General features: G+C 38.4%; 1 protein-coding gene and 1 gene segment (V, D, J or C); one reads left to right on the top strand and one right to left on the bottom strand.

The window, feature by feature from the left end:
- Positions 1 to 515: 515 nt before the first annotated feature.
- On the bottom strand, positions 516 to 3,888 carry ing5b (inhibitor of growth family, member 5b). The gene is made up of 8 exons (XM_062556411.1): positions 3,742 to 3,888; positions 3,277 to 3,348; positions 3,009 to 3,175; positions 2,819 to 2,930; positions 2,619 to 2,706; positions 2,337 to 2,472; positions 2,190 to 2,251; positions 516 to 1,190 (listed from the first exon to the last, which is right to left on the bottom strand). Exons 1-8 carry the CDS (start codon positions 3,776 to 3,778, stop codon positions 1,151 to 1,153), a joined length of 714 nt encoding a protein of 237 aa, XP_062412395.1. The 5' UTR covers positions 3,779 to 3,888; the 3' UTR covers positions 516 to 1,150.
- A 13,971-nt stretch (positions 3,889 to 17,859) lies between these two features.
- Positions 17,860 to 18,623, top strand: LOC134102319 (T cell receptor alpha variable 9-2-like). The segment is given in 2 exon segments: positions 17,860 to 17,974; positions 18,139 to 18,623. Coding segments are annotated over 2 exon segments (384 nt in total).
- Positions 18,624 to 19,097: the final 474 nt, after the last annotated feature.

Raw genomic sequence — 19,097 nt, 5'->3', positions numbered from 1 at the left:
TGAACAGCTGACATTCAGTACTACGTTTCCCGTCATCGTTCAGCATCCGGCACTACGTCATGAAAATGAGCCGGAGATGGGCTACATTGTAGCCTACTGCATTTTTGTGTAGCACTGAGAGAAGGCGGCATGAGTTTAGAATAGGTTGTGCCAGAGCCATAGGGTTGTGCATGAAGGTTGAAGTAGGCGAACACAGATTTCACTGGGTTTAAACTTCTATGGCACTCTATAGCCTACTTCACTTGTGGATTTATTTGATTAATTTGTGGATTCAGACGTTTGATTAGTGTCTCATAACAGAACATTCTCTGTCTTTAAATCATTCTTGTTATATGAAACAGGCCTAATCTCTATACCAAGCACCAACAATAAACTAAACAATACAAACACTGCATCTAACTCAGAGTTCCACTGAAAACCATGTTCACCATCAAGCACAGAAGGAAGCTAAAAACTGGTTAACTGTCTTGGCAAGGATGAACAGAAAATGATTCACTTTGACTGATAGACTTGGGTTGTGCTGCTTAAACTTTATTTGCAAAAATAATGTAGGATTTCACATGTTAATGCAAATGCATAGTTTTACATTCAAATGTTTAGTGGCATTTTGAATGGCAATACTGTTAAAACATTCTCAACATCTTTGGGAAGAAGCAGTAACTCCTATAATTTTCATCTCTTTTTACATATGTAAGTTGTGAGTTAGGGCAGTCAATAAGACTGCATTTGGCTGCTTCGGGCAGTTGTCCTGTACAGGCTGCCCTGACTTGTTAAAAAGCATTTCATATTACACGAAAGAAGAGAGCAGCAAATGTGCAGAAATGCTAAAATATCAAATATGCAACATCAGTCCAGGAAACCTGGGCTTACTTTACTCCTCGTTAGTCTTTTAAGGCTAACCTGCATTTCTATTTCTTTTTCCTGATAGTGCTGCTCTGTTATCACAGTGGATGAGTGCAAATCATTTACATTGATCGAGGCCTACTATGGCACTTTGGGAATAGAAGATGGACATGTACTAGCTTTCATTCATTATGAACTGAAGAGAAAGGTTAATTAGAGCACTTGAGTCTTTGTAAACCTGTTAAGGATTACAGAATTGTGTGTGTGTCATGAACACATTCATTGCATATTCAAAAATTCCAGCAATTTATTTTTTCCTCATCTCCTTGACGCAGCATGGACAATACCTGTAAAGTCAGAGATAAAAGTTAGTTACATCTATCTATTAATGCAAGGAACGTCTGTCTGTGTGTCACTCTAGCCCTTTTCAGACAGGTTTTGTGCACATTTTGCGATAATTGCTTACCGCATTTCTGACGGTAGTGGACATTCAGACATGAAGCATATATGCGCAATGTATACGGCCATCTGTTGTTCACATCTAATGTAGAATTTCCGACAATTGGGCTTTAGTTCGCTGGGCAGATAATGACGCCTAATAAATGCGGCCGCACTGACAGCTGTGCATGCGAGTGTAGTTTTCACACCAGGAGCAGCCTTGCTGCATTACTGTAGGTTACAAAGGGAACTATGGATCTGTGAGACCGAGGGATGACCGTCACCATCCCTTTTTAGACCGTAGTGACGGTCAGAGTGAGGTCAAAACAGATCTGCAGCGTGTTAGAGATGTAGGCTAACTGTTCAGTGATATCGGGCACTTTAAATACACTTAATACTTCCCTTGATCATCACTGACAAGTGCAGATTTTTTCCGCGATTGCTGTTGACATAGCAGCTGTGGCGGCAACATTACGGAAACATGACTAGGTCGGCAGCAGGAAAAGTTCCGATAGTAGATATGCGGACATATGCATTCAGACAGCACAACGAAAAAAAACTACCGTAAAATGTCTGTGAACATTGCGTAAATACACGTCTGTCTGAAAGGGGCTTATGTCTGTCTGTCTGTCTGTCCCATGCATAACTCCCGAACCACTCATCCGACTGCTCCCAAATTTGGTGGGTGTCATCCTAATGGCACGAGTGTGTGCAGTGCCAAATTTCATGTTATACGAACAAAAATGCATATGTAAATGTAAATCTATTCTCTCTGATAGAGAATAGTGATTTAATAGTGCTTACAGCAACCGTAAAAATCAAGTTGTTAAAACATAATTTAAGTATCCCTCAATTCATCAACTGTACCATACCCAACAATTGTAGCCAACAATTTTTTGTCAACTTACCATTTCCCCTTTGGTTTTGTTGCAAGACCAACACAGGCGAAGTGAAACCATTCTATTGGACACTGTCAGGACATATATAGTGATCAAAAGACAACAGTAGCACATGATCCATTAGTAAGTAAATGACAGTTGTAATTTTAAACTTACGTCAAGATTGTCACAGCCAATCATCTCCCCATATGACACCTGACTGCACAAGCAGTAGGTTGGTTCATTTGGGTCCACTGGCATGTCTAGCACATCGGATGGATGCATAGCCAAGAGAGAGTCAGTGACATTGGGGCTGAGGACAAAGAGAAATACACTCAGATTGTGAAAACCACAGAAAGTACCTACATCACAATTATTGTCAAATAATATACCTAATAGAACCCATTATAAGAAACATTACTATGATTAACAGTGGAATATGCAGGTTTGAGAACATACCTGTTTTTCAGCTTTTTCCTCCCAGGGGAGTCTGGGTCAGAATCTTTCTGGTTCCTGGTTGCTTTCTTGTCTCTGACACTTTTATCCTCTGTAGAATGATATTCATGGGAAAAGTGGCATTATGAAAACATACTCAGAAACAAAATCATAATTGATTTAATGCTCAAACCACAGCAATACTAAGCAGCTAAATAACTTACTCTTCAGTCTTTTCTCATCGGAGCTCTCCTGGCTGCTTGAGTCAAGTTTATCCTTCAGGTCATTCTCAAAACGAGCCAGGTCAGCGTCCAACCGACGAATGTGTTTATCTACCTGAAAAGGGTATATGTCTTGACTAAGATGTCATTCAAAACAAAATGCTGGCTATTCTGATTGGTAATATGCACTAACCAGTTCATATATCTGCATTGCAAGCTGCACTTTGTCATCACTGTACTCTCTGCATTTCGTGTAAGCATTTTCAATCTTCTCCAGGTGCTGGACACGTTGTTCAGAGGCCAAATTCTTTACATTTGCAACATAGTCTGCTGCAAGTTGATCGATCTCAGCCTTCTGTTCTGTAAAAAAAAAAAAAAAAAAAAAACCTTACAAATAAGATAGTTCAGGCAGATCAAATCAGCCCGCATCAGTAGTGTCACCAGGCAAAGCTGTAAGTTACCTTCTGTTCTGTTATCCAACTCGCTCATCAAAGTGAAGTTCCTCTGAAGTTCAAAAGGCAAGCCCTCAATACCTGAGAGAAAAGGACGAAAACCTTATTTTGAGCATGCCCTACAGACTTTATGGAGGAGGCCTTGAACACTTTGACTTAACTTATTAGCGTATTCTGCCGTGACTTTAACATGTTAACGTTACATGTCCAAACATAGGATAAGTAGCCTACCAACCATATAGTGTGTAACACAAATGTATTTCTGCAGCTGATGACACTAGTTTTATTAAAACATTGCATTGACCAGAAGTATGTACACCAGCTAGCAAACCGAGCTAGCAAAATGTATCTTTCTAACACTCATCCACCAAACCCCCGTCTGTTAAAGAAATCTTTAAAAAACAAAAACAAGAGCGTTTGGACTCTTTTTAAAAGACAGTCATGCATCACGAACGTTATTCACAGCCAACTTACTGTCCAGATAATGTTCCAAGTACACAGCTTTAGCCATATTGGTGCCAATACGACTTTCATCTATCCCGCGCTAGTAAATCACAATATCCTACTTCTGTGAAGAGGGGGGGAAAGCGTCCAACATATCTAAAAAAGTGAATGCGCCCTCTGGTGTACAGGCGCCCATTTTCAGTCCAAAAATCAGGACTATGGACAACAAATCCAAGCAAAAAAAGACCCAAACAAAACAAACAAACAAAAAAAGAACCAAAAAACAACAACAAATATTTGAGAACAAAATCAAAACAGACCTTTAAAATTTTTTATCAGAATAAGTTGAGACTTGGGGAAATTAGAATAAAAACGATGTATAGGCTAATAATCTGAAAATATTATCATTACTCATATCTACTCATATCGACACCAACAACATGTCAGATGTAGAAAATGACAAATTTGGCTATTTTGTGGAAAACAATCTTGAATTTAAAATGTTGAGACAGGAGAACATAATGCTAAAGTTGTGTAATGATAAAGAAAACAAACATAGGAATATTTCACAACTAATTAGGGTCATGGAACATGTTTGGGTTTGAGAAAGAGCATCTGAGAGGCAGGTGGGGTGTCCTACGAAGCAAGTTAGACAAATCTAGGTTATCTAGACATATCGAGGCTGCACAAAGCCTCACTCAAAAAAATGACTTTTAGGCATTGTAATATTTACTTATTCAAATGTAGCAATTATTACAGTGTTATATCAAGTTTCAGTGGGGACTAGAAAAAAACATTAAACTATACACAACATATTCATGTAATCAAATGTTCTTGATTTGGAAGAGTATTTTTTACTAGATATTTACTCGTAGTTTCTAAATTAATTACCAACACCTGAACATTTTAAGTAACTTTTACTAAATAAACCTTCACGCATTTGAATTCGCGCATGCGCCGTTGGACAATGCCTGGTAGCAAAGACGGTTGAAAAAGAATCTTTGGTCTGAGCTGAGGTACTTGAAGAAGAAGCTTGTCGCCGAAGAAGTCACCACTTTGCTACACCTGACTGTCGAAACGAGTGAGTATTCCCTTTTTGTTTTATATTTGTGGTCGTATAGGAGTTCGTGTACATGTTGATAATTTGATTATTGTCTGCTTGACGTTGAGTAGCACACGTTAGCACTACCGTTCGTAGTTCGGGTAGTGCTAGCAGCTAGCTGCTAGCCAGGCTACAATTTGTTTTGATCAAAAGCTAACGTCGTTGTCAGTTAACGTCTGCAAACGTTTGGGGTGAGTTGGAGGTTATCTTGATAGTAAGCACGGTAACTTCTAAGTTAGAATATCTTCTCTCAAAACAAAAACGATTATTTTTTTTATTTGGAAGTGTTTGTGGTTGAGGAGGTCCAGTCGAATCAAAGAACTGCCCGAAACAATGTAGTGCTATGACTCCAACTGTTAAATTAGCGCTAGCCTAGCTATAATTTCACTGAAGTTCACATTTAGCGCTAGCAGTTACCTACCAAAACGTCAACTTGAAGTGTCTGGCTCTAATGTTACATTGTGCCTATATAAGAACAGTATGCATACGTTTTTACTCAAATACTGACGGAAAATGTTATGGTAATATTAATTTGGGTCTTACTATTGTATTTTTCTCAACAGTGATTTGTCAAGCATCATCATGCGGGTTGAGCCAGGGGAGAGTGCCCTACGTTTGACTCTGCACTTCAGGCAAGTAAACATCTATGTGTGTGTGTGATAGGATATTATTGCTGTTATTACATGCCATTGTTCACTATTGTTCATGCCATTGTAATGTAATGAAATGTAGTTGATATGAATGATAGAAGGAATTTGGTTTTGTTCCTCATTAGCATTATCTTTTCTTGTCAATTGTATGCAGGAGGACCACTGCAGTGATCCTACTGGTCACGTATCATGGTCGTCCATGGTGATTCCGAAGAGGATCCTGATGTCTCCATCATTCTTGAAGGCAGGGAGATGTTGCGTGGATGTGGTAACACAGCAAGAGCTTGCATATTACTTTTGGGACTGATCTATGCCCTGAATCTTGCATATCCCAAACCACCGCGTTACACATTCAAGGTGTTTCAGAAACTTTTTGTGGAACTGGATGGGATGAAGCTGACACCAAAAGTACAAGCTTTAAAATCCAAATTGCGGACTTAAACACACACACCCAAGCACATATAGGCCTACACTTAAACATTCTCTCTTTCTCGCGCGCTCTCAAACACAAACAGGTTGTACATTGAAACAGCATTGTCTAGAAACAACTATAATCACTGTGTATCACTGTGTGACATTTTGCATTACTCAAATATATATTTGTATATTTTTATTACCCCCCCCCCCCCCCCCCCCCCGCCCCATTACTCAAAGATCATTTTGATGTAACAGGTTACCCACCTGGTGACCTGTCTGCCTCCATCTTTCTCTATCAAACAGTGTTCTCTGTTCTTGAACCATTGGTGTATAATGAAAAGCAAGAAGTCATTCCATGTATACTAATGCTTATCTCACTGGCTCCTGGTCTCTCTCTCTCTCTTTTTCTCTCTCTCTCTCTCTCTGTCTTTCTCTCTCTGAGACTCTCTCTCTTTCTCCCTCTACTAAGTCCAGTTGGTATGGATGCTCATCTATATTTTATAGCCTACATAGGGTTATAATGTTGTTTTAATGCTACATCCAATAAGTTACAGAAAAGCAGTCACCTGAGTGAGAGATATGTGAAATTGTATTTATTGTTTTTCATTATTTGATTAATTCCATCAAGTTGACTGCACCCCAGTGGTTTTGTTGTATCTTAACTTGAAATATCAGTGATATTTTATTTGTTATGTAGAGCATTTTTGTTTAAATTGGTAAAATAAAGTTTGCATTTTACTTAAATAGTGTGATCGGTGTAATTTGCCATTTGGTAACATTTATCCGAAGAAAACAAGTAACATTTACATAACTTTAGTGTGTAAGACCTCTTAATACAAAACAATCTAGTAAAATCTACTTATTATAAACATGTAAGATTTACTCCATATTTCATGACCATGGTGTTTCTATATTGACATGGTCAAGTAAAACTTACTTAATTTTTTCAGAAATGTCAATGACAGTAGCAAGTACATTTTAATTGATTCTGTCAAGTAAGTTGTACTTGATATTACAGCATTACATTTACTTAATCTTAATGAGTGCATTTTGTTACAAAGATTTTTTTAAGTAAATTCTACTAATCATTTTTTTCAGTGCTCAGCTCGGGTATTAAGTTAAGTGATCCTACGACAGCAGGTATGTGATAAATTTGTCAAACTAGGCTTTCAGCTCAGATCTGTGCGCGTTCTCGTGGTTGGGGTGATTTTGACCAATCGGGAAACGTGGAGACGCACAAGACAGCCTAGGTTTAAAAACGATTACTTCCGCATTTATGAGCGGTAGCGAAATCTAGGGTGGTCTTTTTTAGTGTCTAACCTATAACATCAAAAAGTCGATGGTCATCAGATATTGTATGGCATGCATGTCCATAGTAGTGACATATTTGCACGCACAACATACTTAAAAGCGCCTTCGAGATTCAAAATGTTTGCAGAGGCGGGGCCGAACCTGTTCAAAGTATGACAGATTAGCACACGTGAGATAACTTCGTTGTTCAAGATAATGGATTGGTTAGAATTGGTCAGAGGGCGGTGATATTTCACGATTTGAGCTATAACTAGCACATAACCCGCTCCCGAGCAGGTTTGGTTGCGAGCATAAGATACCATGGTGATCCAGCGACGCTAAAACAAATCCACTTTCGTATGACAGCATACCCTGGTTTTGAGCGCAACATACCTCGCTAAGCCACTAATCGAGCTTCGTAGGACACCCCAAGGGTCTCATAGTAGGCCTAAGGGTATTCATCACTGTAAACCTGTGTGGACAAATGATGAAACCATGTAATTGTACTTAAAATATATTTGTTGAGCTGTTGATTGATTGAAATTACTCATAAGTGGTGACCTACACTATTACCAGGGTTAATATCGACAAAATCTTGTTTCCCGAGAAAACACAATCTGCTACCCTGATTAGCCTACCTGTGATATGCCATGTCTGCAGCACTCATTCCCAGATTGACACGAAATCACTGGTTGATTGCAGCAGTGCTGCACTACCTTCCAAATTTCAGAACGTCCTGCCCATTTTGAAAGCCTTTTTCAGAAATGTGAAGTGGGTGGAGTTATGGGGTGAAGTTACACTTTAAACTTAATTGTAAAGTATTTTGGAAGTTCATCATCTACAGAACATAATATCATTCAAACATGGAGAATCCAGAGAAATGTTTGCAAACAAGGGATAATTGGATGGCCTTGGTCTTTTGGACCTCAGATGGCATTGCATTAAAACTAGAGCTATTTCTCTAAAGAAAATCATGGTATGGGCTCACGAAAACTTCTGATAACCATTATGAGCACAGTCTGATAGTCAATTTAGAAATGCCAGTGTAAACTTAACACAACAGCCAAAACTGTGTTTAGACGTGATACAGAAAAATGGAACATGTGAAAGGGTCCTGTGTTATAGACCAATCAAAATTTGCAATAATTTTTTTAAATCATGGGCTTATCTGGCTTAAAGAGAACATGCCTGTCCAGGTATCCAATGTATCCAACTTGTTATAGTGAAGTTTGAAACAAAATATTTATGACGGTAGTGCATTACCATGGGTATCTTGCAATCAATTCTGAAGTTTTGAGCAACCTATAATGCAAATGTCTTTTCCAGGGAAACAGGAAAACAATGCAATGGCAACATTTATTTCACATAGAATATTATATAAATACTTCATATTTAAACAATATTTAAGATTGTCTAAGACAGAAATCCTAAATCAGGCATCCTGCATAACATTTCATTCTCAAAACTCTAGCAACTGGTCTCCTCAGTTACTAAACATTTAGAGAATGTTGCTCAGTGAAAAGATGAATAGCACAGAGGAAAACATGCCCCTGTCACAACTTTTTTTGAAACATGTTGATGCTGGCATCAAATTCATTAATTCAAAAATATATACTTTCCATGAATAGTCAACATTTGACATAGTGTGTCTGTTCTGTTAAAAATCTTGGTGTATTAATCGACAGTGATCTAAATTTCAACAGCCACATGAAAATGATAACTAAATCAGCTTTTTACCACCTCAAAAATATTGCCAAACTGAGAGGGCTAATGTCAAAACATGATTTAGAAAAACTCATTCATGCATTTATCTCTAGCAGGGTTGATTACTGCAATGGACTGTTCACAGGCCTTCCTAAAAAGACTATCAAACAGCTTCAGGTGATTCAAAATGCAGCAGCTAGGGTTCTCACAAAAACAAAAAGAACTGAGCACATTACTCCAATTCTTAAATCTCTGCACTGGCTTCCAGTAAGTCACAGAATTGACTTTAAAGCACTACTGCTTGTTTATAAATCAGTAAATGGAGCAGGACCTAAATACCTATCAGACATGTTTCAGCAGTACACACCTTCTCGTCCTCTCAGGTCTCAGGAGAAAAACCTGTTAGTAAAACCCGTTGTTAGAACTAAACATGGTGAAGCAGCTTTTAGCTGCTATGCAGCTCAGCTTTGGAACCAACTTCCAGATGACATTAAAAAGGCCCCAACTGCAGCCAGTTTTAAATCTAGACTTAAGACAAAATTGTTCTCAGATGCTTTCTGCTAAATGTCTTAATTATTTCACCTTGAGTCTTTTATGCTGTCTTTATGAATCTTTATTTTTAAATGATGTTATGCTTTCCTTATAAGTTTTTATTTTGTTTTGGAAATTGAAACCTGATGTGTGTGATCCCTCAACATGCCGGAGAATTGCACTCATGGTGAGTAGTACTGGTTTGTTCCTTTTAAGTACTACGTTCTGCCCCTGGTTGGGCAAAGGGAGATTCAGGTGAGTAGGGCCCCCGTTTGGGGATAGTTTTTGTTGGGTGGTAGTCAGCGTCAGGGACGGCTGAGCTATCGGCCCTGGACATTAAGGTCTCCCCAGTAAGAAAGGAAATATTGTGTGCGCACACAGATGGGCCTACGTCAACGAATCTCCAAAGAGTGGCAACAGCTCTGGGTGTTTGAGAAGGATCACTATCACTGGTTTGCTAAATTAGACTCTGGCAAAGTCTATCTGTTAAAAACAGACCTGTCTTCTTGTTATTCCACCTTATGTCTTTTATGTTAATTATTCTTTATTGCTTTCTTTTTATTTTTTTATTTTATCATTATTACTATTATTATCATTATTATTCCTCTTTGCTCATCTATGCTTTTATCTGCTATTACTGTTTGGTTTTTGTTTATGTAAAGCACATTGAATGACCTCTGTATGAAATGCGCTATATAAATAAACTTGACTTGACTTGACTTGTTCTATCCGCTGCTAAATATGTGTTTATGAGATTTGTATATTATCAATTTCTGTTTTTATTTGCATTTTACACAACGTCCCAACTTTTCCTGAGGATTGTATTTCTCACCCTTTGTGGTAGGCTATTTACAGGTAAGCACTTTGAGAAGGTCATTGCTTTCTGTTCTCCAGAACTAGGACCGACAAATGATAATTGGAGAGACTTTATCAAAGAAAATATTGAAACAATTCAAAATGGGCAGATAAATATCAAGAGTAGCCGGCTTGGCCTATTTATTTGATTTTTTTTTAATGAAAAGTTAACTGTAATGGCATTGTGAAGGTATATACAGCCTAAACTCCAAATAAACAACTGTGACTTAGAATAATATAAAAGTATAGTGTCTCATTTTTAGATACAAAATGAAAATGGTATTCATGTTTTCCCATTAGCCCTTGCTCAACACATCTTTTGTAGTAAATTGGGAGTTTTGGTCTAAAAGAAATACCCCCCTACATTCACCTTCAACCATCAACCTCATGGTGGCACCATTGGAGCTCCCTAGAGCACCTCTCAATTACAGTTTTTCACAAAATGCATTTTTGCCACCCTTTCCTCAAAATTGTTCACACAAAACCCCATTCTCAAGTTACAAAAGCTCTGATTGTTTGATTTTGCAAGGACTATCACCTCAAAAAAAAGTTACTCAAAACCAAACAATATCGTCAGATCATTAAAGCGATCAAAATGAAAACACTGACCAATGAGCCTTTCACTACACTGGAAACACAGTGTTGTGCATATAGCTCCTGAATAAATGTTTATTGAGTACATATGCTATTTTGCATCTAAGTGGATTCAGCATTTACTGTATATTGAGTGAAAATGAAAAGACAGAAAAGACAGGTACAGACAATGCACCGTAAATGGGACAAAATCTAAGTTGTTGAGTTGTGTTTAATTTATAATAATGTCTTTTTGTGTTTATATTTGGCTACTTGTGGTTATACAACTGTGTATCACAAGTGCAAAATATGCTTTATTGCATGCGAGTGTTTAGAGTCTGCGAACAAGGGAGAATGAGAAGTGCAAATTGTGTTTCACTGGTGAAAACTGTTTATGATTTTGCCAAAGGAGTGATTCATTCAACAAATGTGTTCAGGCCTCTGAGAATGGGGTGTACTGTTTAGCAACTGTGCAAAACAAAACTGTGAGACAGGCAGCCTATATCATGTGATCCACTGCAGCGTATGACACTGAGATGACAACCTGCTGAACTGAATTCCTCCTCTCCTCAGGAGAGTTGTTCATGGAAATTTGGTCACCAATTTTTTTTTGATATGCTGATAATATCTTGTTTGGTCATGGATTTCAGGATGCAGAGCTGGGAGAGGTTCAGTAACTACCCTGTACTTACACCAGCACCAGCACAGGACTATTGTATCTGTTCTGGTATACTGTACCAGCAGAATGAATTCCCTGAACATATGCTGAGACAGTTCTATAGCCATGGACAATGGTGGTGAAGGTTTTAAGATGAGATTTGTGGCCACTCTCACCTCAAACTCCTCCTCTGACCATCCAGAATCTGCAAGTGACTGACTCTGCTGTGTACTACTGTGCTCTGAGGCCCACAGTGACAGCTGCACACTCAACGTTCATACAAAAACACAGATACGGTAGTCACACAGAGAATATGCACTGATTAAACATCAATTTAAAGAATGTGCCACTGTGTTACTACTGTATAATACATTGATGTTGATTTGTTAACAGATTAGGTAAACGTACATATGAATCGATTATAATATTAACAGTCATTTGAGAAAAAAATTCCTTTAATTTAGAACTTGTTCTTTATGAAAGATTACGATATTCCGATCACACAGGACACAATCAAATAACTTATGTGATGATAAGCACTGGCTGGCAACTATACTGAGAGGAATGCTTCCAAAAGAGTCACAAAAACACAAGGTTCTTTTGTATGTGCTGTTTGAACTATTTCACTGCTGTGAGCAGTACGTCTCAGTGCAGCTCATGACCAACCCTCTCCACCAATCATGGAGGAGCTGAACAGACAGACGGCATCATGGTGAGATCTGATGAGATGAAAGAAATGACTCCAAACAGATTTCAGCCTCACACATGATGAACTACACAATGTGCTCCACCATGATGATTCCTCTGACAGTGCTATTGCTTTTGTCTGTCTTAGGTATGATATCTTTTCTCTACACTCTGTATTATCAGCAGAAAACCAGTGTTGAATTTGTCTTATAATTAGTATACTGCAAAACTGAATAATTTCCCTTTTATTTTTTAGGTAAAAGTACTGAAAGCCCTATTGCTCCAGACACTGTAGAGAAGCATGCAGCAGAAGGAGAAAATGTTCATTTTTCCTGCAGGTACAATGCAAGCAGCAGTTATGGTATCACTCTGCACTGGTATCGCCAGTTCTCCCAGTCTGTGCCACAGTTTCTCATTCTGGATTATCAAGGTGTTATCACCAAGGCAACTCCTCCTGTTCCTGGGATATCGATCAGACATAATGAGACAGCAAAGCAAATTTTCCTGGAGATGTCATCTGCTAAATTATCAGACTCTGCTGTCTACTACTGCGCCCTGCAGCCCACAGTGTCAGGAAACCCTGTTGCACTCAACAAAAACCCTCACAGTCAAGATGCATGGAAAAGGCATAATATAAACGAATTTCTATTAAAGTCACCTAAAGGGCTCAAAGGGTTTTTATTTTGAACTAACATTAATGTATTATATCTGTCAGTAGAATTGAGCATCAGTTTCAAGGAGGTATTATAAAGAACTGGAGAGAGGGAGGAAGTATACCACCCAAAAATGATAGCTTTTTTGTATAGGTGAATTTATGTTCAAATTATGTTGTCCATGTGGATTGACTGATCCTCCCTCAGACAACATACTTTTATGTCCACCAGTAATGTGGCACATAATCAGCTTGCTTGTGAAAATGACGGGGTAATATATTCACACTCTGCAACTCTAGGGGGAGCCCTGGAGATATCACATTATCTAATTTCACCACCAGTTACTATAGCTCCTCCTAGAGAGAGAGAGCGAGAGAGAGAGAGAGAGATTCTAATTGTCATATCACAATCTTCGCAGTTTGTCATCATGGATCTCTGGCTTAAGGTCTCGCTTGTTATTGCAACAACAAGTTTTGGTATGATATTGATAATTTCTTGAAACTGTTGCTGCCTTTCTGTTTGGCAGTTGAGGAGTGTCTCATCATCAAACTCTATTCAGTGTTACCCAATGTACTTTTTATAAATTGAACTGCAGATACACGTTTAAGATTTAAGTCATCTTATACATGTGTGTTTGAAATGATGTACTACTAGAGCATGCTAAAACAAACAACAAACAGAGTGCTAAAAACAAGTTCCTGCTGGTTTGGCTGTTTGGTTTTGATCTAATCTGATTCTGAATGTATCTGCAGTGTGCAGAGGAAAAGAAGACACTGTTGACCAGTTATCAACGTCTGAGACTGCACCAGAGGGAGGAACCATAATACTTGGCTGTAGTTATGACACAGCTGCCAATAATGCCTACCTGTTCTGGTACAAACAGAAAGCTAATGATCATCCTCAATATATGCTGAGGAGATATTCATTTGGAGGTGGTGATAGTGAAAAGGAATTTGAAAGAAGATTTTTGTCTGAGCTCAACAAAACTACAAAGTCAGTTCCACTGACAATCAAGAACCTTCAAGTGTCAGACTCTGCTGTCTACTACTGTGCTCTGCAGCCCACAGTGACAGGAAACAAAGTAACACTGTACAAAATCATCTGTACCTAAATAACGTGTACAATGTGTATCTCAATAAAAATATATTTACTCAACTATTTTCTAGACACAATAATCAGTTGTTGCTAATTGGTCTTTTAGGACTAGATGAGGGCAGGTTGTGACCAACCAACCCAAGGGGAGGAGCTGAACAGACAGGCAGCATTGTGCTGATCAGATTAAAGTGTTTGAAAGTGAAAAACTGAATCCGATCAGCATCCTCCCGCATGAACTACACTATGGGCATTACCATGATGATTCCTGTAGCACTGCTGCTGTTTTCAACTTTCTTGGGTAAGAGATATTAAGCTTCAAGCTTATTTTGATGCTACACTGACTTAAAAAAAACAGTAAATGTATATGTCTGAGAAGCTGATGCACACCTGAAATGTCTGGTATTACGGTATATAATGTTGTTGCAGGTATCACAAAAATGTTCATCTATTTAAGGCAAATTGGGGATTTTCTTCAAGCTAAATCAATATCCAGTTGTTGTAAATTGATGAAAATGGGAATACCTATGCATTACTTTAAACATGCATGGTGTTTAATATGATAACCAACTCCAATGCACAGTCATTGTGTATTCGTAGGTAAGAATACTGGGAACATTGCTCCAGACACTGCAGTAATGCATGCCACAGAAGGAGAAAATGTTCAACTGTCCTGCAGGTACAACGGAACTGACTACGGACTACACTGGTATCGTCAATTCTCTCAATCTGTGCCTCAGTTCCTTATATTGGATTTTGAAGGAATTGTTTCCAGTGCAGCTCTTGTTCCTGGGATATCAATTAGACACAACAAGACAGCAAGACAAGTGTTCCTGAAGATCTCATCGGCTAATGTGTCAGACTCTGCTCTCTACTACTGTGCCATGAGGCCCACAGTGTCAGGAAACCCAGCCTTTCATAACACAAAGTGGTCTAATGTTAGAAGGTGAGGATACAGATATTTGAAACTTGAAGGATACACACAGGGCTGTGATATTCCCGTTTTGAACAGCATGCTGTTATGTCTATTGTCATTGTTATGTTATATTCACTTCAAGTAATTCCACATGCTTATCCTTGTAATTGATATAATTACACTACAGTGAGAACATTTCAACCATAGCTTAAAGGTGGAGGTCTTAGAATAGAATATATACTTTTTTGATCCCGCGAGGGAAATTCAGTTCTCTGCATTTAACCCAATTTAACCGAATTAGTGAACACACAGCACACAGTGAGCACACAGTGAGGTGAATTACACAACCCAGAGCAGTGAGCTGCCTGCCCAAACAGCGGCGCTCGGGGAGCAGTGAGGGGTTAGGTGCCTTGCTCAAGGGCACTTCAGCCGTGGTGGATTGGTCGGGGATCGAACCGGCAACCCTCCGGTTACAAGCCCGATGCGCTAACCAGTACACCATGGCTGCCTTCTGCATGAAGGTACTGTGCCCCTGTAACCTTGACTTCAGTCAGTGCACAGTAATGAAAAGAAAATATGTAAAAATAATCAAAATAATTATAAATCAATTAAAAGTTTAGCAGACAGAATGCATTTTGTGCTACAAAATAGACACATGTATTACGAAACCATAAAGCTTCATAATGTCTTTTGTCCATGCAATACAAAAATCTGATTGTATTGTGTCCATGAAACACTGAACACTTTCATGGACTAAAATTAACTACTTCCTTTTGTGGACATAATAAGGCTGAATGCACTTCTCTTGTCAACAAAGGTGATTCTGCCCACATGATAGATGCCCTAGGCCAGCATGTATCTTATGTCAAAATACAGAATGCACTAAACATCATTCCGTGCCATATTCCAGTTTTGTCCACTTCAATTTTCTACTGTATTACAAAAATGATTATGTATTGCGAAAAGTATTTGGCACAATATATGTCCTAGCCTACGGCAAACCACTGAAATGGATGATGAATATTTTGCAATTTAATGTAACACATAATTATAGCCAGCAGAGGGCATTAGTGTTAGTTACTTCCTGAATATACTCTGAGTGAAACGATAGACAATCCCTGAACTACCTAATTGTTATGACAGAATCACGTTTTGATGATATTGCAACCAGAACTTCTTTTGAAGGAGGATGCATGGTAGTGAAAAATATAGTAATGGTCTCCCATCACCACATTTGTCATAGATAAGCCTTCGGCTTCGTGCCTGCGGCGAACCACAGCCGTGGCGATATTGGCCAACAACACCACTCCCACTCGTGCAATAATGCTTAAATATACAATACTGAATTGTATATTAGAATATTACCAGAATAATTAAAAAAACACTTTTATTGTGAATGAAGGAAAGCACTCTCAAACATTCCAAGAATTAGCTCTGCAATTTCATGTTCTTATTCCACATTCCAGATTGTGCCCAACATGCTGTTCCCTCTACTACATGCAGACACGCTGAAAGTGCTGTGGGGAGGGGCATATCTAACATGACATGCAAGAATCCTCACAGCAGGCTTTGCATCAGTGAAGTCTACACTACCTAACTCAGAAGCAGCAATGAGGACTTTAAGCAGCAACACTGAATGTAGACCACAAATAATGATCCTCATTACAACAAGGGGTTAATAATGAGAAAAATGTTCATAACCCAAGCCAATGGTACTCAGATCATGGGTAAGGTATTTTGCAGACACTTTCAAAGTGATGCACAGTATGAGAACATTATATTAGTTACTGGCCTTCCATATTCATCACAAACTCTTGGGAAGTATATCTGCAATATTTCATGTTCACATCAGTGTTTGTAATAAAAAGGTGCAATAAATTGAAATAATAAGAACAGTTTCATCGGTGAGATAAAAACTTCACATCCACTGAGCTTATATTGTTAATCCAGGTCCTTCTCTGGAACGGTGTACAAAAAGTCAGTAGCAAACAGACGTTTTTTATATTGCGAGAGATGGAAGTATTTGGCTCTTAGTAAGAAATCAATTAGCCCATATCAGTTTCAAGTCAAACTGAGCAATTGATATTTCAATGTTTGTGTCACTATCCATTAGGCTACTCATGATCAGGTCAAGAAGATTTAATAGATAGATATAGATGTTTCTCAATGGCAAGGAAGACTATTTTATATATATTGCCAGATTCTTTTCCCCAACAAAAAGTGTGAACAGCTACATTTATGGATAAGTGTCTGGCAATTTATCATGAAATAAACTGTGATTAAATCGCACTCAAAATATATGGAGCCCCAAAAGGATCATATAGTGGAAATTATCTCTTTAAAGGTGGACATTTAGTTTTAAATCTCTTTTACCTTCATTGCATTACTTTAAACATGCCTTTGCATATTGTAAATTTTTTTGGAGAGGGCATCTCAGTCAAAGAGGACAGACGGGCAGTTGCCCGGGCAACTATAGCTCTGCTCTGTGCACGTCCCTGTTTAGAGGGTTAGGATTAAAGAGGTGGACTGTATGTGAAAAATATTTTGAATACTTAAAGAGGAAGTATATTGAGGAATTTTCTTTTTCTGTTTTTATATGTTGGCCAGCAGTTCATGTGTATCTCATGATGATCGATGACTTGCTTTTTATTTTTCATTCATTTTTTAATTCCCATTTTGTCTATCTTTTTTATGCAACAATCAGTAAGGACTAAGAGCCCTCAGTGCAAAAGGATGGATATTTACAAAATGGCTATTGTTGATGCACATTATAATGAGAATATCACAAATGAATGATGTCAGAAACTCTCCATACTCCAGCTCATGTCACATCTATTAAAAATATTCTGATTAATTTAATCACATTATTTATCAGGAAATGTAACTGACTAAATCCATGTAAAATCACCTTGACATGTAAGAGTTTTTATTGTGTACAGGCTGACATGGATCTGCAGTGTGGCATACAGATGTCCTCAAAGCAGAACCTGCCCCCTTTCCACAGCTACAGCACACACACACACACACACACACACACACACACAGTAATAGCTCTGATGACTGTGAGCACCAACACAGAACACAGTGTATTCCACATGGAGACAGCACTGCTCCTCATCCTCATCATGGCAGCAGGTGAACTATTTCTGATGCTCATTACCATAGAAAATCACAATCACGCATCTAATGCTTTACATTTCTATTTTTCTTCCAACTGTAATGAGTACATTCAAATTATGAATTACCTGTTTGCCAAATGCTATTGTTGAATACTGCCTAAAAGGTTTTTTTTCTTGCAGATATAATTGCTGACCAAATCAGTCCTATGCAGGAATATTTTACAAAGGTTGAAGATGAAGCTGTCAAGCTGAAATGCTCTTATAAAACAAGCTCCACCTATGCTACTCTTTGCTGGTACAGGCAGTATCCTCACCAAGCACCTGTTTTTTTGTTATGGAAAGATGGGAAAGGTGGTTCATCTGAACACATCCCTGACAAACGATATGAATCCAAAACCTCAGAAACATCCACAGAGCTCCATATTAAACGTCTGACTCTGGCAGACACAGGCCTCTACTTCTGTGCTCTGTGGGTCGCCCAGTGATACAAACTCACTGTGGAGCTGTACAAAAACTCAGAGGCAAACAGAAGTATTTTTATGAAGAGATATCAAAGTAATTTCCTGTTCTTGGTTTAATATCAGTTAACCGCCATCTATGGTTATAAATTGAGCGATTGTGGTTACACCTGTTATTTGAATGTGGATAACATCCTGTATAAAGTGTATGACTTACAGGGACAATACATTTTTAAAATGGGTTTAAAAAGGTTTTAAAAATAGCAGTTTTTGTTGCAAATAACAAAACATGTATTAACTGGAGTTTATTAAATATTGCTTTAAAGTGTCAAACACTACATTTCATGTGAATAATGGCTTCAAGCTGTTCTATGAAACTACTCAGTTATGGATTGAGTGACAAGGTCCCTATAATAGCCCAGTGAATGATATCAGGTTTTTAACCCAAAAGGAGAATGGACATACCAAAAAAAATGTAAAAAGAAAAAGTACCAGACCTTGCAACATTCCAATGGTCCTGTTCTCTCTGTCAGGAATTATTTTCTGATAATGACTGGTGGACAATACATTATCCCTTGATAGACCATGTTTGGTAGTACAAAGCACTTCTGTCAGCCCCAGTCGTGGCACGACTGGCTGGGGCGCCTGCGCCGCGCGCCGGCGACCCGGGTTCGATTCCCG

The sequence above is a fragment of the Sardina pilchardus genome, chromosome 2 (assembly GCF_963854185.1).
Source record: "Sardina pilchardus chromosome 2, fSarPil1.1, whole genome shotgun sequence".
In the NCBI taxonomy this organism is placed as follows: Eukaryota; Metazoa; Chordata; class Actinopteri; order Clupeiformes; family Clupeidae; genus Sardina; species Sardina pilchardus.
The sequence above is the reverse complement of the archived record's forward strand: the minus strand, read 5'-3'. Positions and strand labels throughout refer to the sequence as shown.